Below are 23,841 nucleotides of genomic sequence, written 5' to 3'. Positions count from 1 at the left end.
CAAGAGTAGTCGAGTTGCAAAACTCGTTATGTCGATCTTTTTTAATGAGATTTCAGCATCACCATATTCTTTTAACCGTTACGCACATTATGAGAAAATCAAATCGTTGTAATTTTCATTTTATCCCATAGAAAAGTAGCCTCAAAGAGTTTGAACTGTTGCAAAACTCGTTTTGTCCATCGTCTGTACTGCTTCACAAGCCGTTATGTCGACTATAATACTAGAACATAATTCGTTTTGTGCAATGCTATTGTTATGTTATCTAGATTATACTGGATCAAAGTGCTTAAAGTTCGTTCGTCAAGGCGAAAGACTTTTTCCTTATTTTCTAAACTATAAGGTCAGAAGTTGGTAATTCTACATTGCCACTTTGGATCACCAGCAACCGACGTTTGTTCACGGTGTTTGTCATTGAACGAGAAAATTAAATCTTGTAGAAATGCAAGTCAGAAAGAAAACATCAGGTCGGAACTTAATGTTCATAAAATGAAGGCAGAGGCATTTTACGAGCATGCTCGTAATTTGAACGATAATGAAATAATGTTCAGTTTTGATTGTCAAAAAAATCAGCCCATTCCCAAAATCCCAGATCAGGCTGCGTATTACATGCGTCAACTTTATTTGTACAGCTTTACAGTGTGTTAGGGAAGTTTCAAAATTCTGCAAAGTAAAGACAAAACATTTTCTTATGTTTGGCTTGAAAATGAGTATCCCAAGGGGTCGAACCAAATAGCATCAGCTTTATATCATCGATTAATGTCTACCAATTTGAGAAGTTACAGCAGCATAAAACTTATTGCAGATGGTTGCGGTGGGCAAAATAAAAATAAGGTATTAGTAGGAATGCTATGGAAATTTTTAAGCGAGGATGCACCTGCTAACTTGAAGGATATAACCTTGATTTTCCCGGTTGTGTGTCATTCTTTTATACCGCCCGACAGGGTCTTTGCCCACATTGAGCCCGCTGTAAAGAAGCATGCTACATTAATTACCGATGAAGATTATTTGAAACTATTCAAAAATCATGTCACGATTTACCGTTTGGGAAAAGACTGCCAAGTTCTTGGCTGGAAAAAGTCCGTATCTCAGGTTTTGAAAGATAACAGCCAATGGCATTTCAAACTTCAACGTTGTAAACGAGTTGTCGTAAGAAAAACGGCAAAAGGGAATTGCACGATTACAGGGGAAATGAACTACAACATTGATTTTGGAGAAGGCAGGAGCATTTTGAAACGTGGTAAAGTTATCGGATACATCCAACCAACAGTTCTGGGTAAAGGCGTCTGCTTGAAAAAATCCAAAATAAAATACATTAAGACATTGTTAAGTAAACACTACAGTGATTCTTGGAATGAACAAGAAACTCTTACTTTCTTCACGGAAACTTTTGAGGAGCAAGAACATTTGATGGAAACACCTGCTATCGAATCTGATGTTGGTGACTTGAATGACGAAAATGACGGACTTGTTGTATGATGCACAACTCATTATAAGATTCTTGTTACATTCTTTCTTATTTCAATATTTTGTATAAACAAAACACGACTGTGTGAAATTAATCAGTCTTTATTATTTTTTCTTGATTACACTTTATTCCAATACCTTGTTAACAACATTTAACTAAAAAATGCCAATTTTTATGTACATTAGGTGTAGTGAATCAAAACTCGTTATGTCCATACTGTTGCAGAACTCGTTCTGTCCACAATACTGTTGCAAACAACGTTATGCCCAAACGTTTTTCTTTAATAACTTTGTACAGTATTAGTCATTTTTTACCGGGTCTTGTCCTCAAATGCGCATTAATATGACTCAACTTTAGAAAAAAAGAAAATTGCTCTATTCACTTTCATATAAAAATGACCGTTTTTTGCGGTTTCTGAAAAATTGCTTAGTAAGGACATAACGAGTTTTGCAACTGGACTACACACATAATTTATATGGTTTACCCAACATTGTTAGAGTCGACAAGTCTAGGAGGCTTAGGTGAGCGGGTCATGTAGCTAGAATGAAAGAAAGTAGAGACGCTTTCAAAGTCTTGACTGGAAGACCAATCGGAAAACGACCATTATGAAGACCTAGGCGCAGATGGGAGGACAATATTAAGATAGATATTGCAGAGATTGGAATAAAAAGTGGAAACTGGATGCAGTTAGCTAAGGATAGAATTCAGTGGAGAGCTTTTGTGAGCGCGGCATTGAATTCCGGGTTCCATAGGCCATAGAGTTAGTTAGTTAGAATCCCCGGTCCCCATATGGTAGACAGATGCCTTGCCAACGAAACCGCAGTATGCATCTCTTGCAAGAATATTTATTTATATATTGTTTCGGTATAAACTTATATGTTTGAGAACTAATTTATATTATACAGGTAATTTTATATAATTACTGTTTGAGTTCTTTTTGAATATAAACATTGCAAAACCATGCTCAGGGATTCTACTTACAGATTTCTGTAATTCCTAAATGTCTAGAGTTCCTAACTTTCGACTCTCCCCTGGTGTCTTGGTCACGGAGATTAAAAACAAGAAGGAAAAGAATAGAAACATCAAGGAATAAAATTCGGAAACATCCATTTTTTCTTCCTGTTTTTAACCTCCGTGACCAAGACTCCAGGGGAGAGTCGATAGCTTGGAAGCTTAAAGGAAATTCAGTAATTACAGAAATCTCTAAGTAGAATGATGTTTTTCAATAGTTTAATGCTTTAATATGACTTTAATCTTGCCGAGTTAAATATTGTTTGTATATACATTTCTTTTACTTTTCAGATATTGCTCGCAAGTTTTGTTTGGTTTCGACAACCAACATGGTCAGCATTCAACATGTATACATTGTGGCAATTACAACTTTCCAGTTTCTAGAAGCTAATATTTTGAAGCATGAAAAACCTTTGATTAATAACAAAATTTCCAGAACATATACACCATTTATTAACCATTTATGTACTCACGAATTAGAATTTTCCCAACATATAGTTATTATTTACGAAACTTCATACTCAAATGCTATAATTACATTAATCTGTAAAATGTTAAATGAATGCAATACACTGGTAGTGCTTCAGAACATTAGAAACCCATTACCATCTTCTTTCGTTGAAAATCGGTTTGCGAGAGGGGAAGGCACACATTTTCTTTTTTTACTAAAATATGACAGTAACATTGACGGAGTGATTTGCAAGGCTAGATTATTATTTTGTTGGAATGGAAGAGCCAAGATTTATGTGGATTTCGTAAATGAAATAGTAAGCATAACACGCGTACAAGAAGTGTTGAAAATATTTTGGCGACAAAGAATTTTAAATACCCAAGTCATTCTGAGAGAAAACCATGAGAAGCGAAGTGATGATATCGACATAAATGATACTCAATGGTTAGTTTCCTACAATCCTTTCACTCAAAAATACAAGAAAGTTAAACTCAACGGTAAGTTAAAAGTTGGAGGAACAAGGAACAGGTTAGAAAGGGAATTATTTGTAGACGTTACGGAGAATATGAATGGCTACCGTCTTCGCGTCAGTGTTTATAACGTACTGCCTTACATTTGGTTAAAGCAAATGAAAAATGATAAAATAGAATATTCTGGGTTTTCTGGAAAAGTGTTCGAAGCAGTGAAACACAGCATGAATTTTACTCCAATTCTTGTTGAAAAATATCTGCCACGAACAGTGAATAGACAACTCTCAAATGGAACTTGGGTAGGGCCTTTAGGAGAAGTTATATCACAATTTTCAGACATTTGTCCTTTCCCAATGATGATGTTCTTTCATAGATACCAAATCCTTGACTACAGCGTAGTATTCTATTTTAGTGGATTTGTTTTCATCTCTCCGAAAGCTCGCAGAATTCCTCAATGGATGTGTTTCATTCAACCATTTGATCTAGCAATTTGGCTTTCTGTGTACATCATGCTAATATACAGTTTCGCATCTGACATTTTTACACAGTGGATAATGTTGCGGAAAATGTCGTTTTCATATGTTATAGATCGTGTTTTGTACATATTTTCCATTTATGTACAAGGTACGGTAAAATTTATTCCTAAGAAGGGAATGTTGAAAATATTATTTCTTTTTTACCTTATAGGAACAGTTCTGATTACTTCGTTGTACCAGGGATCATTGTTGAGTTTTATGTTATATCCACACTACGAAAGAGATTTAGATACCTTTCAAGATATTGTTAACTCTGGTCTAACTGTGGCAAGCCTTCCTCAGTTCCTTGCACTTATGAAATCGTATGATTACCCAGCGCTGCAAATATTATCATCAAGGAGCGAAGAAATAGCTGATCCGTTTGAGAAAATACGTCAAATAGCTTACGATAGGGATTCTGTATATTTTGGACTTGAAACAACATTATCACAGGAACAGAAAGTGTATGTGACTGACGAAGGAGAGCATTTATTGCATGTTTCAAAACAACGGGTAGGGTCTGTGTGGGGATCATTTATTCTCACTAAACACTCGCCATACACACCACGAATAAATGCTGTTATTGAGAGGTTGTGGGAAGCAGGTTTAATTGACAAATGGAAGAGTGGTACCACAAATAGTGTCACGTTATCAAAGAACGTTTTAATCAATTATAAAACAGACATTTCCCTAAGTTTATACCATGTTCAAGCTGCCTTTTTTATGTATATAGTTGGCATTTCTTTCAGTTTGATTGTATTTATTTTGGAAGTTTCTTTACAAAAGCTAAGGAGAACATGTCATTAGAAAACAAAGAAATTTGCACTATAGTACTTATAGAAGGTGGAAAATCTAAAATATGCAATAGGTGATATTAGACGTAAATAAAATTACGATTTCTGCAACTATGTTTATGGGGGAGAAACTTTGGAAAGCTAGGGAAAGAAAAGTTTGGAAACACAAGTTTCTCTGAAGAACGTAAAGAAATGCGTTGAAAGTTGAACTGCAAATTAAGAAGTGGAAATGTATATACAATAGATATAAAAGTGGCACCAGAAAGGATAGAAAAGGTTAACATTAAAGGAAAGAGCACACAGAGGTAAATTCAATGGAAATAGAAAGGTTTTTAAGAAGAATCTGCTTCGACAATATATAAACTAAGATGGAAATGAGTCTTTAACGAACGAAACGCAACTTAAGATGATGAAAAGAATACATTGACTTGTATCATATAAGTGTGTATTTTGGACATTAAAAAGGAAATGAAATAAACTAGAATCGCAAAGAAATTGCAATATTAAGAGTCATTATAAGGCTTCTTCCACAGTGATTATTTCAAATTACTTCTCCCGGAGGTCTTTGAATAAATAAGGTATGAAAGTAGCACTACGAAAATACTCGTAACTCAGATTGAGCCCGAGAAGGAAGGTGTCCCGAAGGAAATTCTTCTTCCTTGGTCACGACTTGAAATTCTCACTGTTCTTACAGAGACTTAATACTACATTGGATAAAAAAATATATGAGGACTATAGAATTACACTGACACAACTAGATTAAAGAACACATAATAACAATTCGCGGATTTGAGGCACAGTTGGTATACAAGAATGCCATGGCAGGTAGTACTATTCCCATCATGGAACATCCTTATCAAGTTACAATACTTGTCTTAATAGAACATGTAATCAACTCAAGTGACCATACAACTGTTCGGACGCGTAATCTGTCATGTGCTGTACGCTGTATCTGTCATGGAATATACTCATTTTCAGAGCTGGTGGTGAGGCGTCGTCCATGCTTGATAAGGCTTTGGCCCATAACCCTAAAAGGTTAGAAGGCATATACCAAGTAGAGCACACGAAGTACTCTGCTGGTAGATAGATAAGTAGTATTCAGATAAAGTCGGAGGACAGGGTTGACGACATCACTTTTGTATGCCTTTTAAGCACACTTCCGTGATTGAAGACCAGAGATAAACAGGATATGTAGCTTACTTCCACTTCTTTTATCATATACCAGGAAGTGAAGTGGAATGCTTATATAACAAATGAGAACACGCTTAATTTCCTGTCTCATATGCAAATTTAGATTCGCGCACAGAACCATCTCTGTGTCTAAGATAAAAACTACTCTTATCGCTGAACACTACTTCCCTCCATTCTTCTTGTCACTATAGCCTCGATACCGCGAATGCTAAATGTTAAGTGCCGATACCACCGAAAACGTTGCAGGTGATCATAAAGCATAAAGTGTAATTGATACGCAGGATGATACATCATTATTGAACATTTGATTATTTAGTGTTCTGCACTTACTGTGTTTAGTGTTCAGCGTTACCATTACGGCTCTGATTTAAGTAATGGTCGATGTTCTGTCAGTTAGAGCAGCCTGAATGGTCTATCCTTCCAAGAGTTTTTTGGTAATTCACGTAGGTATTGAAGAGAGCAAGTCGGCTATTGGAACACTGTGTCTTCCATTGTGTATACGATATATGTATCACTGACAAGACATGACACGCGGGCAGAAATCCAACTAAGTGGTCATCTGACCTTTCGCTGCTTCGTATATTGCAACGCTCGAAGACACTTAATTTGTATAATAGACGTTCACTAGTGCTGTCCTGGAAATGATCTACATTTAACTACACTCATCTTATACGGACAGGCTTCACACTACTAGCAGCATGTTCTCTATAGACACTACAATTATCTTTCCGTTTACAGTGACCGGCGTGCTGGAAATTTGAAACTAAGATCAGCGTGCCCTCCAGAAATATACATTCTGTAGTGTGGATTTCACTCGAATCGGATAATATGTTGTTTACCGACAGATTTAAAATGTTTTAATATCAATGTTTAAGTTTCACATAGCACGTAGGGAAAAAAATCAGCTTCGAATATGAAAAATATTAACTATATGGGCGAAAAAGTAAGGAAGTTGAAGAGTTATGATTTGAAAGGAGACGTAATACATACATGCTGTCAGTTTGCATGGAATAAAGTAGGATAAAAGATTCCTCCATCAAAAAGATATTCTCGTAACTATCCCATATGGTTCACTAGAAATATAATTAAACTTGTGAAAAGTAAGAAATACCACCATAAAAAATGGAAACGTGGAGGAGTTTTTTCAGAATATCATCACGAAAAATTTTGTAGTATTAGAGCTTGCCTTAATAGAGAAAATCAACGAAGCTTATAAAAACTATGTACACGACTGTGAACAAAATATACTAGAAAATCCAAAAGCTTTCTGGTCGTATGTAAAAAACAAAACTAGAAAATCAGATCATAATACTCTTTGATTTGAAAACAATATTTTAAAAGATAACTTAGAAATTGCAAATGCTTTTAAACAGCACTTTCAAAAAATCGTCAGCAACTCATCACCTACTTACGACATACAAAACACTTCAAATCGTGAAACTTCTGAAATAATTGACAACCTAAATTTTCCCCCCATACATCTGACCGAAGTAGAAAGTGCAATTAAAAATCTCAAGCCTACAAGCTCCCCTGGCCCGGACGATGTACCTCCATATGTAATAAAAGGATGCGCTGAAATTCTAAAATATCCACTGCTAACCATATTTAATAAATCGCTATCGTCATCCCTGTTCCCATCTAAGTGGAAAATTTCGAATATTTTACCAATACCAAAAAGGAACTGCGACAACCATGACGTTCAAAATTATCGGCCCATTGCCTTAATATCTGCCCCAGCTAAGATATTTGAATCTATCGTTTATCAAAGAATTTTTAATCATATTCGACCATTAATATCCTCATATCAGCATGGTTTTCTGCCGAAGAGATCTACAACAACTAATCTCGCTGAATTCATACACTTCATTGCGGAGCAAATTGACAATAGAAATCAAGTTTATTTATTTATTCATTTATTTATTTATTTATTTATTTATTGTCTTCAACAGAGAATATATTCTCCAATTACAGAAGACCTGTACAATATATTTTACAAGTTTACTATTGTAATAGATTTAAAAGAAAAATAATAAAAAAAAGTAATAAGAATATAGATAAATATATACAATTAATTTTGTAACAAACTATTTAAAAGTGAAATAGCTACAGTAGCAGAAATACATGAAATTAATATACGGATTTCAGTAAAGCTTTTGATACACTGGATCATGATATATTATTGAACAAGCTTATTTCATTCAACTTCACTCTTGAAGCGAGACAATTCCTAATGTCATACCTCTTTCATCGCAGACAACATATAATTTATAAAAATATAACAACTTCAAGTTTCATTGTAACGTCAGGGGTCCCTCAGGGCTCAAACCTTGGTTCATTATTATTCTTAATCTTTATAAATGATCTCCCAAATGTGCTACCAAATTGTACTAAATTATTATTTGCTGATGATGTAAAACTCTATCGAAGAATTTCCCAGCCCTCCGATGCTCTCGCACTACAAGAAGATCTAAGCGCACTACACACTTGGTGTATATCGAACAAACTTAATCTTAACATTAAAAAATGTAATGTTATTACATTCACTAAGAAAACTAATAATCTCAAATTTAATTACAGTATAAACAACACTCCTGTACAAAGAGTGGACACTGTAACTGATTTAGGGGTCACTATTAGCTCCAACTTTTCCTTCAACAAGCATATCAATCGCATTGTTAGTGAAGCCTACAGAACCCTCGGCTTCGTAATCAGACTTGGCTTTGACTTTTCAAATACTAATGTTCTTAAAACCCTGTTCAATAGTTACGTTAGATCCAAACTTGAGTACTCTTTAATCATATGGCATCCCAACAGTCAGAAAAACAAAACACGTCTTGAAGCGATTCAATCTCGTTTTGTGAGGTATTTAACTTATAAAGAAACCGGACTATATCCTAAATTCGAAAAATATACCGACCTCCTTCGTAAGCACGATATCTCATCTCTCGAAGACAGACGTACCGCCCAACTTTTGATTTTCTTAATGAAATTATTCCAAAATAATATAGACTCTGAGTATTTACTATCCCAGTTAGAATTACATGTTCCATGTAAACGCACGCGTCCTAGAAATATTACTTTTCATTTACCTACTGCTAGAACAAATACGCTATACATGTCACCTATTAGGAGAATGTGTTATATTTTTAACTCCTACGATGAAAATAACCCTGAACTTGATATATTTACCATAAATGACCGTTCTCTAAGAACTATTGTGCAATCCTATTGAAGATTCATTAATTAAAATGGCCATATCTATAAATGTGTATTTGTAATTATGTATGTGAATTCATGCATGCTGTAACTATATACAAACTGACTAGGTCACTATTATTAGGTAATATACCTGTTGTGATCTATATGTAACCATAAATAAATAAATAAATAAATAAATAAATAAATAAAGTCTTTATTACCAAGGGAAGGAAATGTAAGTAGTATTCATTAATTTAGAAAAAAAGCTTTTAACCACATGAACTGAGTAACAAATTTGGATGAAATGGGATGAAACGAAAGACCAGATTCCTAAGAAACTAATGGACAAACCAACTATTAAAATTTGAAATACATGAAGTTATAGAGGAAAGTGAAGCTGGAAGAAGTGTTCGACATATAGTATTTTGTCTTTCAATCACACTAGAAGAATAAGGAAGCAGTACTACGTAGGCCACCCATAGGTCCTGTTGGATCGAAAAAGTGGAGAGTAATTTATTACTGAACTTTAAGGGTACTAGTGAATGATTTCTGGTTGGCCACATGTTCTGAAAACCGTGGGCTTTTTGCCAATATGGCTGTCAAGGTCACAGTTTGCCGAAAACTTACATTATATCAGAAATCTTTGAATATATTTAAAACGGTTGAGTTTTTTTTAAAGTAGCCTTCTACAAACGTTGTTCAGAATTAAATTTTAATAAAATTCACTATTTTTAAATTTTTGCCCAGTGGTGTAGCATGATCAGAAATTTAAGGAGGCACTAGCCTATATCCTAAACTATCTCATAAAAATCTGGGCTATACAATTATCAATATGATAAAGTGGTAAGTAGATATTTCAGGAGAGAAAGTTGGGGCATGTATCGTCTTGTTCCAACCCCCCCCCTCCCACACACACACCGAAGCGACGCTCTTGGCTACAGCCTGCCTTTATCGGAAAACTGCGCTAAAGTTAAATGCTGATATATAATGTAAACATCTACGCTACTTTTATTTTATTTACTTTCACGGTATTTAGTTAAATGTAAGTCACTGCAACTTCTCAAAGGTGAAATTTCATTTAGCAGAAGGAGTTGTACTGTATTTAGAAAAGTCAGTATTTACTAGCTATTTTCGTATATAACCTATATTTTTATATTTTCGTTATCTTTCGGAATAAAAATCATATTTACTTAGAAGAAAACAATTTTATTCTGCAAAGGTAATTAAATTGCATTCTCGCTTATTACCATGTTAAGTTTGAAGTTATATATATATATCGATATTTGTTTATTGTTTTTTAAATTGCATGAATTGTTTTCTCTCCCATCCTTTCAAATAGTAATTACGCTGAACGTACAAAGATCGTATTTCCATTTTTCTTTACAAGATACAACACTAAGTTGAAATATAATTGCAATCGATAAAGAAATAAAGTGATATTGAGGTGTTATTTAGTGTAAAATATACATAGTTTTACACGAAGAGATGTACATAGATGTGATTCATAAAAATAGACGTGACACGATAACATCGAAGTTACTTGAACGGATTTTTACATTCACTGCTTTCACAACTCCAGAGTTGACAACAAGACATGGCATTAATGTAACACTTACAACATGAGTTTCTTGCACATATTTCGCAAGTGCAGGGAAGTCGATAGGAAGAATTCCAAGTGTCATTTCTGAGATCCATTCGCCATCATTGTCTGTGTAGCCACACTGAGATAGGTCGAGTTCTGGAGCTTCATCATGTATGTGGTACCACTGTAGCGCTGAAAGTGTGCTCTTCTGATATTAAGATATATCGTAGATGAGGTTGGCGGTAATTTGGAGAAATCCAGACGCTTCATGCGATGATACTGATGAATTCTATATTTGTCCATCGATGAGAATTTCCGTAACATCATCTGCACTAGAAAGGTTTCTGCAGACATTATTATAGTTTCTGACAATTCTTCTTTGCCGAATTCAGTCAGATACTGTGCCATGTTCTTTGCGATAGTAACAGCAGAATGCTTAGTGCAACTTCGCTTGAAGTGACACATCCAGTTAGAGCGTTGGCTGACGGTAAGACTCCGTAAACATTCAGCAAGAATATGGATGTGGACATACCGTGAAGTGATCCCAGTCCCACATAATGCCCATCCGTGGCTACTGAAGTCTTTCTGATAATAATACAAGGCACAAATGAAGGTATCAATATAAGAGGATGCAAAAATTAGGCGCTTAATGTTCGAGTTGGAGGCTGCATGCTTAATACGAAAAAATATCTTCTCATCAGCTTCTTCTAGCTTGCATTACAAATCAGGAAAATCTCTCATTTCCTCATTTAATACACAAATGCTTCTTTCCCCACAAACTTCTAACCCACCAACACACACATCCATCTCTCGCTATTCATGACTTTTTCAAAAAGTCAGAGAAAAACATTTCCAGTCTGTGCTTATTTTGTGATGATGCCCAGAATGTATACATATCTTTTGGGTTTGGGGTCTTTGCACCATTGATGGAACTTTCAATGAGTTGACTCTCACATCTTCTGCGATTTTAAACTATCCTCTTTGTACACATCGAATATGATATCTATTCTGTTTGATCTTTATGCTATCAATAGATTTCTATGCAACATAATATGTGCAAATTCTCCAAATGTCATCAACGACTTTCCAGCCGAAGCAGGAAGAACACGGACATGAAGAATGAAGTTAAATGCAGCTGCAGTTGCTAAAGAAGACACAGAGAGAGTTGAAATAGGAATTTTTCCAGTTCCTGTATCATTTCAGATTTATTTGATTTGGTCAGGAAACTATCTTTTGTTAGGATGTTGATGTTATTTCGAAGCACAATAAGCGATCGAGTGGATGTTGCCTCCCCATAACTATGTCAATTTTCATTATACTTTCAGACAAGGGCGCCCATGTTGTGCTTTCCAAGGGGGTGGCAAGTATAAGCGACGTTTCAGATACAGTTTCAAATTTTGCTCTAACTAATGTAAAATTCCAATTGGGTTTTCGATATTACCAAGTACAATTTCCTCTTAGGGGGCAACCGTCTCACCTTGCTTCCGCTGATGAGCGCCCTTGCTTTCAGATATTTCCTCCATAATGTCAAATTTCTTGTTTTCTTGTTGAGTCTTCGGTATTTTTATTAGCACCAGAGGAGTGAAGAACTAATTGTCATTTTTAATAAATCTATCGTCGCGAAATTTAAGGCATTCACTATCGTCAATGCTCATACCTCTAAGCTTGAAGTCCTCGTCGGTTCCCATATAATGTTTCCCAGTTACTAGATTGTGCAAACTAAAACCTACATTTAAATCAAACGGGTTCTGTCTTTCACAGATAAAATTCACATCTTTATTATTATTATTATTACAGAATCGGCATCTGATTGCATGACAATGAGAATTCGTGGTGAAGCGTGTATTCGTCATTTCCCTGGAACTCGCACATCCTGCGGTGGAAGTGCTTGATGCTGGTCTTTTAATGTTGAATTAGATCCCGTTGGGCCAGAACTTCCTCCCGTCTTGTGATCCCAATGATTCCTCCTGGACCTTTTTCAGGTTTGTTCTACAATTTCTCCACTGCGTGGTCGATTGCAACTCCACTAAAGTTTCGATCTGTTTGTTGGACAACAAAACGATCTCTCATGAACTCCTCATGGATGCTTTTGAGTGTTTCTTGAAGCTTCAAAGAGTCTTTCAAATGAACTGAGCCCCATCCGGAATAATTATTTTTCCGACCGCAAGGAACAGTGGAAAGGTCCGTCGGAGAGCAGAAACGTGAAGCTCCCAATTGTCATCTCTGTCAGCTCGAATCATATCTCTCAAGACTGTTGAATGTATGTCAATAACGGAACATTTTTTACTTATTGCATCCGTTTCTCACATATAAATTGAAAAACCTGCACCTGATGCGACAACTGAATCAATACTTAAGAACCTACTATGATCGCTGGATTTGAAGTTGAATTTGTGCAAGAATTTTGGGAGGACAATTCATAGACGTGCGCAAAACTATTTTTACGTTCACAATTGTCTATCATTACGCTACGTCGATAACCAAATCTACTCTTGAGGTTGATATGCAGGACCTTTTTCGAGAACTTATGAAAGTTATGTAACAAATGGAATATTTTCATTACTTTCTTACGGACTTTACGCAACCTTGTTTCTTTTTTCTTACTATTTTTACTGTAAACTTGTAAATGAATGCGCTTTTTAAGAAATTTGCTACAAACATATTTTACGCTACAGAAAATTTCCTGACAAGCTATTCTTTTTTCCTTCCAAGAAACAAAGTTATTACTGCAGTTGGGAGGCTTACTTAACTCAAAATTATTATTTTCGATTTTCGAATTTACAGACATTGTGCATAAGAGTAAAAAGAAAGTTATTTGTTTCATCTGCTTAATTTGTACTTGACTGATAAATTGTCCCGATTACTATCAACACAACTTAGTTTGAAAACTGTTACATTAACAAAGCAAAAACAACTGGTACTTGCAGGGATGCATTCTAACTCATTAAGCGGTACACTACCTAGGACACTTTCAACGTCCTGCGGCAGCAAGCTACTAACGCTACGGTCTTACTTTTGCCTCTAATTTCAATGCAATAAAGGACAACATTAGTGCTGTTCTTCGCTAACAGCTCGTGAATGTCATTCAACCCTTAACATAACACACAATTTTCTTTTACCTGTTCCTTATTGACTATTTTAACACTAAGCGTGTCTGCAACAACAATTTGGCGACAAAAACTTTCGTCAATAACTGGACTAGGAGTGTTCGCATATTCTTCATGTGTACAAACACTAGTAACTACGACATTGTTTATTTCATTACTTTCTTTCCTTTGTACAATTAATTTCTTATGAAACTGAGCTGACAGTTTTTCAAAATTATCTGCGCAAGTACGGCTAACCTTATGTACACCACTTTTAACTTGTATTAACTCGGTTGATAATGTCTGAAGGCGCTCATCAATTTTACTTTCTGACATTTCTAATTTACGTGTAAGGTCGTTAGTAGATTTTTCTATCTGTTGTTGGTATCATTAAGTCATGGGCGGCGATTAAGGGGGGCAGTTGCCCCCGCACTTTTTTGAAGTAACCCATTAATGTATAAAGTTTCAGTTAGAAATGTAAAGTTTTTGTATGTATTATTGGTTCACAGATAAAATGATGCCATATATTTGCCGTTCCGTGAGTACGGAATTGGTTGTCTTTCCGTGGAGTAAAGAAAACAAAGATTGCTTTTTAATTGCCACATAAAATAACCCCAAAAAAAACCTATTGGAGCACAACAATTTCAGCATACCTTCACTTTTTACAAGGGCTCGATATGTTAGTCAGCTGCTTTGAAACTAATTCAGAGAGCATTTCACAAAAGAAGAAAAAAAAGTATTTCACAGGTTATTTTTTAATTGCACAAAAATTTGCAGTTCCTGAAATGTCTTTTTTTTCTTCCTAAAATAAGGGAAAAAAGCGTAATAAGAAATAACTTCTATCTTTTCCATTGTTTTGTAGTGTAATATATGAGTAAAGTGGGTGTTAGGGGGTGTACGAGTGTATATACAATTAAATTTAGTAAATTCAACATAATTCTAGGTTTTAATGTTATTTTGTATAACTGGAGTATGGAGTGAATCTAAGTATTGTTATGTTTTGATGTGCTCCAAGAAAGTAAAAACTGCACCTAATGGCAACGAATATGTTTCGGGAAGTTGCAAAAGGAAACATTTCTTTAAATGTCGTAGCATATGCTTGTAGTATTTACTGTCTTTCATTTTCTAAGAGTAATAACATACATTTAATAGCATGTGTAGAATTAAAAATTAAGTTGTTCATTTATCCCTGTTTCAATATGACTTTTGCAAAACAAGTATCATTATTTATTACTATGATTAATATTATCCTTTCTATTTATTTGTTTTGCAGATTTGTTAATCTGATCACACAGTTTTCCAGACAGAATTTTAAGATGTTCATGAGCAAGGAATCAAATCTCTTCTTACACTTTTGTTGTTTAAGAGTACAAAGGGCTAATACCTACTGGCGTTGCTCTTGTCAATTTACTTAATAAAATATGAAATACAATATACGGTATTTTAACTGGAAAGATAGTATCCTATTAGTTATACAACCTTTCGTCAAACAAAATATTAGAAACAAGCAGGAAAATTAACATTTATATGCAAATATTCAGTTCATGTTTTGCCCCCCACTTTTAACGTCCAACCGCCGCCACTGCATTAAGTGATTGCATTTGTTGTATGCACGACTTCAAAAGTGCATTACCACCTGCAATTCTCATTTCTGCAATAGCAAGCAATCCAAAAACCTCGGTGGTTGGGATGGTTGCGAATTTAAAAGGCGTTGGACCAAACATCAATTTTGTAAAAAATATATCAGTGTGGCAAACTGCAATTAAGAGAATAAACCAAATTGTTAAGAATGACAAATTGTTACGTTATTATCGCGACGGAATTGCATAACATCAAAAGTTACAAAATGATCTTACTTAAGCAGAACAAACAAGAAGAACGGCAAAAACCTTATAGGCCTGTCAGACGAAAACATTTCTCTCCTTCCCTCCCCCCAAAAAGAATATCACAAAAAAGAAAAAGTTAAAAGGTTTAATATAAAAGCCCCCAAAAAAAATATCACAAAAAATAAAAAGTTAAAAGGTTTAATATAAAAGCCCCAAAAAAGAATATCACAAAAAGAAAAAGTTAAAAGTTTTAATATAAAAGCCCCATCCAAAATTTTAAAAGTTAACACCCGAATGGCAAGAACAATCTAACCGAAGTGAATGAAATGGTACACAGATATTGCAGACGTAAAATGAGGGAATACGGGTTTCGTATTTTCCTGGGAAAAAAGTTGGGTTTGGCACGGACCCCTCCAAACATTTGATCACGAAATATCAAAAGTGCTAGTAACAGTATGTCAGATGTGTGTAAAGGACGTGAAGAATTCCAACATAACTTTGTGTATGGACAATACGCAAAAAAAAAAAAAGCGAACACGTTTTTTAATGTTCTACAGAAAACAAAAGATCCCACCCAAAATTTTGAAAGTTGATGCCCGAAAGGCAACAAGAAGTGAACCGAAGTTAATGAAATTGTGCACAGATATTGCAGAGAAAAAATTGGGATACGGCTTTAGTATTTTCCTGGGAAAAACGGCTAGGTGGGGCACGGACCCCTCCAAACTTTGATCCTGAAAAATCAAAGTGCTAGTAACAGTATGTCAGATGTGTATAAAGGAGATGAAGAATTGCAACGAAACTTTTTGTATGGACAATACTCAGAAAATAAAGGAATACGTTTTTTTTTATTTTCTGCGAAAAACGGTTTTAAGGGAGAAAAGAACCCACTCCAAAATTTTGAAATTTGACGATCAAAGGGTAAGAAGAAGTGGACCGAAATGAATGACATTTTACACAGATATTGAAGACATAAAGTGGGATAATTGAGTTTCGTATTTTCCTGGAACAACGGTTGGATGGGGCACGGACCCCTACAAACCTTTGATCACGAAATATCAAAAGTGAATGTAACAGTATGTCAGATGTAAATTGTCCCTATAATTTCCTTCATGTGTAAAGGACATGAAGAATTGGAACGAAACTTTGTGTATGGACAATACGCAAAAAACAAACGAATACGGTTTTTATTATTTTCCGCCGAAAAACGGTTTTAGGGGACAAAATCCCTCGCCCAAAATTTTGAAATTTGGGGCCCAAAAGGCAAGAAGAAGTGTATCGAAGTGAATGACATTGTCCACAGATATTGTAGACGTAAAGAGAGATAATTGAGTTTCGTATTTTCCTGAAAAAAAAATAATAAAACGGTTGAGTGAGGCACGGACCTTCTAAACCGTTGTTTACGAAATATCAAAAGTGCAAATAAGCTTACGTCTGACGTTTCTAAAGAATATGGAGAATTGCAACGAAACTTCGTAAAGGGACATTTTGCAAAACAATAAATGAAACGAGTTTTAATTTTGCGGAAAAGCAGTGTTGGGGCCTAGGCCTCATCTGAAAAAAAAGTAAATATTACCGTAATAGCGAGGAAGGAGTGGACTGAAGCAAATGAAATTGTGTGTAGATATTATATAGACCCTATGTAAAATAAGCCCTTTCGTGTTTCTGAAGTGTCTATATCCGTTTTGCTTCAAATTTGGCAGATCAACAGCAAACTGGAAATAAATCGACAAGTGTTTTTGTTTATGCACAAAAACATTGTAAGGGTTAAAGCTGCCTCCTGAAATACTATAAAATACGCTATACTGTTTGTGCTTGTAGTTGATCTGCAAAATTTGAAGAAATCTGATGGAGGCACGACACTTGTGAAACACAAATGGCCATATTTTACATATCCAATATCTGCAGACAATTTTATTCTCTTTGGTCCATTTCTCCCCCCACTCAACGCTTCGCTCCATTCAAGTCTTTTTTTCTTTCAAGAAAATACGAAACACGTATTCCCTCATCTTACATACACAATATCTGTGGACAATTTCATTCACTTCGGTTCACTTCTTTTTGCCTTTCGGGTGTCAATTTTAAAATTTTGGGTTGGAGCTTTTGCCCCCTAAAACCGATTTTTCGTAGAAAAAAGGTATTCGTTTATTTTTTGCATATTGTTCACACACAAAGTTTCGTTGCAATTCTTCATGTCCTTTACACACATCTGACATACTGTTACTATCACTTATGATATTTTGTGATCAAAGGTTTGGAGGGGGCCGTGCCCCACCCAACCAGATTTTTTTCAGAGAAATACGAAACCCGTTTTCCCTCACTTTATGTCTACAATATCTCTGCACAATTTCATTCACTTCGGTTCACTTCTTCTAACCTTTCGAGCGTAAATTTTGGGTGGGAGCTTTTGCCACCTAAAACCGTTTTTCGGCAGAAAATAAAAACCCGTTTTAGTTTATTTTTTGCATTTTGTCCATACACAAAGTTTCGTTGCAATTCTTCATATCCTTTACACACATCTGACATACTGTTACTAGAACTTTTGATTTTTAATGATCAAAGTTTGGAGGGGTCGGTGCCCCACCCAACCGTTTTCTCCAGGAAAATACAAAACCCGTATCGAAATTTTACGTCTGCAACATCTGTGCACAATTTCATTAACTTCGGTTCACTTCTTACCTTTCGGGCGTCAACTTTCAAAATTTTGGGTGGGGTTTTTATATTGAACCTTTACCTTATGTAGCTTTTTCTTTTCTGGGGGAATAAGAGAAATGGTTTCCGTTGATATCTGTTTCTTACCATTCAATTCGTTTGAACTGCTTAGGTAAGATCATTTTCTAACTTTTATGTTATCCAACTCCGTCAGGATAATAATATTGTCATTCTTAACAATTTGTTCGAGTTGCCTGCTTCTGCAGGAAAATGAGAATTGCATGTGGTAATGCACTTTTGGAGTCGTTTATACATTGGAAGTCTTGATTTCATTAAAGTCTGCATGCACAGTTTGTAATGTTAAATTTTTACTTTATGCCATGATTATATTTTACAAAGTACACAAGACATAATAAACACCAATAATATTTGCAATTAAGCGCATATAGAATATCATGAGAAATCAAACTTTTTCAAGTATTATAATACACCTAAATTCCCTTCCAGACGCTATATTCTCTATAAATCACTTACTAGTAATATAAAGTGTTATTAATGGATCAGTCTTGTGAAGGGAAAGCCATATTACGGCAGTATAGTTTCGCACATCTCGGGCAAACCACTTCCTTTGTTCAGTAACACCCGCAGCATCTTCTCGGTTACTCGCCCCGGTCAACACACCCTTGCACTGTATTACCCGCAGGTTCGGATTGTATACACAACTCGAAAAGTGCATTACCACCTGCTATTCTCCTTTTCCTGCGATAGCAGGCAACACAAAAATCTCAGCGGTCAGCTTGGTTGCGAATTCGAAAGGCGTTGGACCAAACCTCAATTTTGTAACAAATATATCAGTGTGGCAAACTGCAAATAAGAGAATAAAACAAATTGTTAAGAACGACAATTTTATTATCGTGACGGAGTTGGATGACATCAAAAGTTACAAAATGTTCTTACTTAAGCAGTTCAAACAAGATGAATGGCAAGAAACAGATACCAGAGGAAACCATTTCTCTCCTTCGAACCCAAAAAAGAATCTCATAAAACAAGAGTTATATAATGCAAAGGTTTCATATAAAAGCCCCAATCAAAATTTTGAAATTTGATACCCGAAAGGCAAGAACAACTGAACCGAAATGAATGAAATTGTGCACATATATTGCAGACCTAAAATGAAGGAATATGGGTTTCGTATATTGCTGCAAAAAAGGGTTGGGTGGGGCAAAGACCCCTCCAAACCTTTGATCACGAAATATCGAAAGTGCTAGTAACAGTATGTCAGATGTGTGTAAAGCACATGAAGAATTGCAAGACTACTTTGTGTATGAACAATACGCCAAAAATAAACAAATACGTGCTTTTTATGCTCTGTGTAAAAACGGTTTTAAATGGAAAAAGTCCCCAACCAAAATTTTGAAAGTTGAAGCCCTAAGGCAAGTAGAAGTGAACCGGAGTAGGTGGGCGACACTTGACCCTCGGTAGCTGAAAAATCGCCTTTTTGTCCAGGGTCTCCTGAGAGCAAGGATTCAATTTTCCACTGTCTCACGATACGCTATGACCCACGTACCGTCAACCCACGATCTTTTACGACCTCCATGTTAGGGGTGTATTCATTCCCTTTTATGAGCACTTTTTAGGGGGTGTATTCGTTCCCTTTTATGAGCACTTTATAGGGGTGAACTCATTCCCTTTTATGATCACTTTTTCAACCCCTATTTTAACATAACAGATAAAACATAAGATTAAGAACACATAGCATACCAGATAATACATAAGACTACGAAACATAGCAGGGGTGTACTCGTTCCCTTTTATGATCACTTTTTCAACCCTTACCATAAGACCATGTAACATAGCAGATTTTACACTGAGACCATGAACACACAGCAGAGCATAAGACTATGTAACATAGCAGAGCTAATACAAGAGTATGGCTTATTTTCCAACCCTCATTTTAACATAGCAGAAATTACACTGAGACTACGAACTCATAGCAGAGACTACGTAACATAGCAGGGGTGGACTCGTTCTCTTTTATGAGCACACTACGAACACACAGCAGATACATAAGACTCGTTCCACCCTTACTAATAAAAGTGTATGACTCATTTTTCAACCCTTATTTTACCATAACAGAAATCACAAAGAGACTACGAAACATAACGAAGATTAAACACAGTCCATTTTAGGGGGTGTACTCGTTCCCTTTTATGATCATATTTTTCAACCCCTATTTTAACATAGCAGAAAATACATAAGACTACGTACTTTTTCCACCCCTTATTTTACCATAGCAGAGAATACATGGAGACTACGAACACATAGTACAGCAGATAATCTTTAAGAGGTGGACTCGTATGATCACTTTTCCACCCCTATTTTACCATGGCAGATAATACATAAGACTAGGTATCATAGCAGGGGTGTACTCGTTCCAACCCCTATTTTAACATAGACAATGAGCACATTATAGCAAAGAATACTGAACCGTCCACTCTCGGTCTACAGATAGTCATTTTAAGGGGTGTATTCATTTTCCCACCCTTATTTGAACATAGCAAATTCATTATACCCCTAATTGAACATAGTAGAGATGTATTCGTTTAGGGTGTATTCATTCTCTTTTATGAGCACCTTGAACCGGCGACCCACGGTATTTTACGATCTCCATTTTAGGGATGTACTTGTTCCCTTTTTAACCCTTATTTCCCACAGAGGCTACGCACATAGCAGAATACATAGCAAACGGGGTGTACTCGTTCCAACAAAGCAAGGAATTCTTTTTTACCGGGGTCTTATAGTTTATGTGGGATACGCCCTTTCTATGACATTTTTAACCGATTTGAATGAAACTCGGAATAAGGGGGTTTTCGACCATGCTGAGTACGAATATCATATCTATTTTTACCTGCGCCTTATAGTTTATGTCGGATACACCCTTTGTATGACACTTAAAATCCAATAACTCGTAAACGAAGCAACATATTGAGGTGCTGTTTCCACATTTAGTAATCGGCCACCAACTACAAGTTCCAAAAATAATGGTAATCGAGGTCAAAGGTCAACATACTTAAAACCTAATAACACGATAACGGAGACACATATTGAGGTGCTGTTGCCACATTTAGTAATTGGTCATCAACTATCACGAGTTCCAAAATAATGGTCATCGAGGTCAAAGGTAAAAATACTTAAAACCTAATAACACGAAAACTGAGCCACATATTGAGGTGCTGTTGCCACATTTAGTAATTGGTAATCAACTACCACAAGTTCCAAAATAATGGTCATCGAGGTCAAAGGTCAAATTACTTAAAACCTAATAACTCGACAACTGAGCCACATATTGAAGTGCTGTTACCACATTTAGTAACTGGTCATCAACTGCTACAAGTTCCAAAATACTGATCATCGAGGTCAAAGGTCAACATACCTAAAACCTAATAACACGAAAACTGAGCCACACATTGAGGTGGTGTTTCCACATTTAGTAATCGGAAACCAAGTACTACAAGTTCCAAAATACTGATCATCGAGGTCAAAGGTCAACATACTTAAAACCTAATAACACGAAAACTGAGCCTCATATTGAGGTGGTGTTTCCACATTTAGTAATCGGTCATCAACTACTGCAAGTTCCAAAAAACTGATCATCGGGGTCAAAGGTCAAAATACTTAAAACCAAAAAACACGAAAACTGAGCCACATATTGAGGTGGAGTTTCCACATTTAGTAATCGGTCATCAACTACTGCAAGTTCCAAAATACTGATCATCGAGGTCAAAGGTCAACATACTTAAAACCTAATAACACGAAAACTGAGCCACATATTGAGGTGGTGTTTCCACATTTAATAATCGGGCACCAACTACTACAAGTTCCAAAATAATGATCATCGAGGTCAAAGGTCAACATACTTAATACCTAATAACACGAAAACTGAGCCACATATTGAGGTGGTATTTCCACATTTAATAATCGGCCACCAACTACTACAAGTTCCAAAATAATGACCATCGAGGTCAAAGGTCATCATACTTAGAACCTAATAACTCAAAACTAGAGCAACATATTGAGGTGCTGTTTTCACATTTAGTAATCGGCCACCAACTACTACAAGTTCCAAAATAATGATCATCAAGGTCAAAGGTCAGCATACTTAAAACCTAATAAAACGAAAATTGAGCCACATATTGAGGTGCTGTTTCCAAATCTAGTAACTGGTCATCAACTACTACAAGTTCCAAAATAATGATCATCGAGGTCAAAGGTCAACATGCTTAAAACCTAATAACACGAAAACTGAGCCACATATTGAGGTGCTGTTTCCAAATCTAGTAAGTGGTCATCAACTACTACAAGTTCCAAAATAATGATCATCGAGGTCAATGGTCAACATACTTAAAACCTAATAACACGAAAACTGAGCCTCATATTGAGGTGGTGTTTCCACATTTAGTAATCGGCCAACAACAAGTTCCAAAATACTGATCATCGAGGTCAAAGGTCAAACTCTCAACAGAGGCAAATATTGAGGTGGTGTTTTCACATTTAGTAATAGTTCGTCAATCACTGCAAGTTCCAAAATAATGACCATCGAGAGCTAGTAAACGGAGCAACGGATAAATTTTGTACCAAGCAGAAAAAAAGTGAAGAACGAATAAATTTGAGTGACTTATTTGCTATTGTACTAACGAGAAAAAAATCAAAACAACGCCATTTTTAACTAGCTCAGAATTTCTGTACATTTTTGGGTTATTCAAAATAAACGAAAAAATTAATTTGGATGGACTAACGAAAAGAAAGCAAAGATATGCGATTTTAGCTAGATGAGTATTTTATATCATCTTTTAGTATTTAAATATACGATGAAATAAATTTGAGTAACCTATTCAATTTTGTACCAACGAGAAGTGTCATATTTAACTGGCTCAGAATTTTATATCATTTTGTACTACCAAAATAAACAAAGGAATGAAATATTTAGTTTTGTACCAACTAGAAAAAAAGAAGTGAAGAATGAATAAAATTTAGGAGGATTATTTTCTTTTGCACCAACTGGAAAAGAGAAGAAGAGCTACTTTAACTAGCTCATTATGTACTGTTTAAAGAAACGAAAATTGACTATTGTAACTTTTGAACTACTGGAATGTTCTATTTTTGTATCAATCAGAAAAACGAAGAATAGCCGTTCATAATTTCTGTAACGAAAGAATAATTTCGATGTTTTACTTTTTTATACCAACGAGATAAAATGAACTAGCTAAATATTTTATATAATCTTGTACTATTTAAATATACAGAAGAAGAAATTTTAAGTGACCTATTCAATTTTGCAGCAACGAGAAATAACTGCGTATTTTAATCCATTTTGTACTATTTAAATAAACAAACAATCGGATAAATTTAACCGGGTCAGAAGTTCATTACTATCTTGTGCTATTTAAACAAACGAAGGTCTCTTGAGTGAGCTTTTCAATTTTGTAGCAAGAAGGACTATTTTCTAACTAATTCAGAATTTCATTTCATTTTGCAACACTCAAATTTGGATGGAGTATTTAGTTTTGTACGAACCAGAAAAATTTGATTGGATTATTTCCTTA

At 35.3% G+C, this 23,841-nt stretch overlaps 1 protein-coding gene across 1 annotated transcript; it reads left to right on the top strand.

Annotated features, from left to right (window-relative positions):
- Positions 1 to 3,492: 3,492 nt before the first annotated feature.
- Positions 3,493 to 4,719, top strand: LOC145671758 (glutamate receptor ionotropic, delta-2-like). Its single transcript, XM_081740964.1, has one exon. It carries the CDS (start codon positions 3,493 to 3,495, stop codon positions 4,717 to 4,719), a length of 1,227 nt encoding a protein of 408 aa, XP_081597090.1.
- Positions 4,720 to 23,841: the final 19,122 nt, after the last annotated feature.

The sequence above is a fragment of the Thermobia domestica genome, chromosome 15, assembly GCF_964235325.1.
Source record: "Thermobia domestica chromosome 15, izTheDome1.hap1.1, whole genome shotgun sequence".
Lineage (NCBI taxonomy): Eukaryota > Metazoa > Arthropoda > Insecta > Zygentoma > Lepismatidae > Thermobia > Thermobia domestica.
Note: the sequence above shows the minus strand (reverse complement) of the source record. Positions and strands in the feature narration are given on the sequence as shown.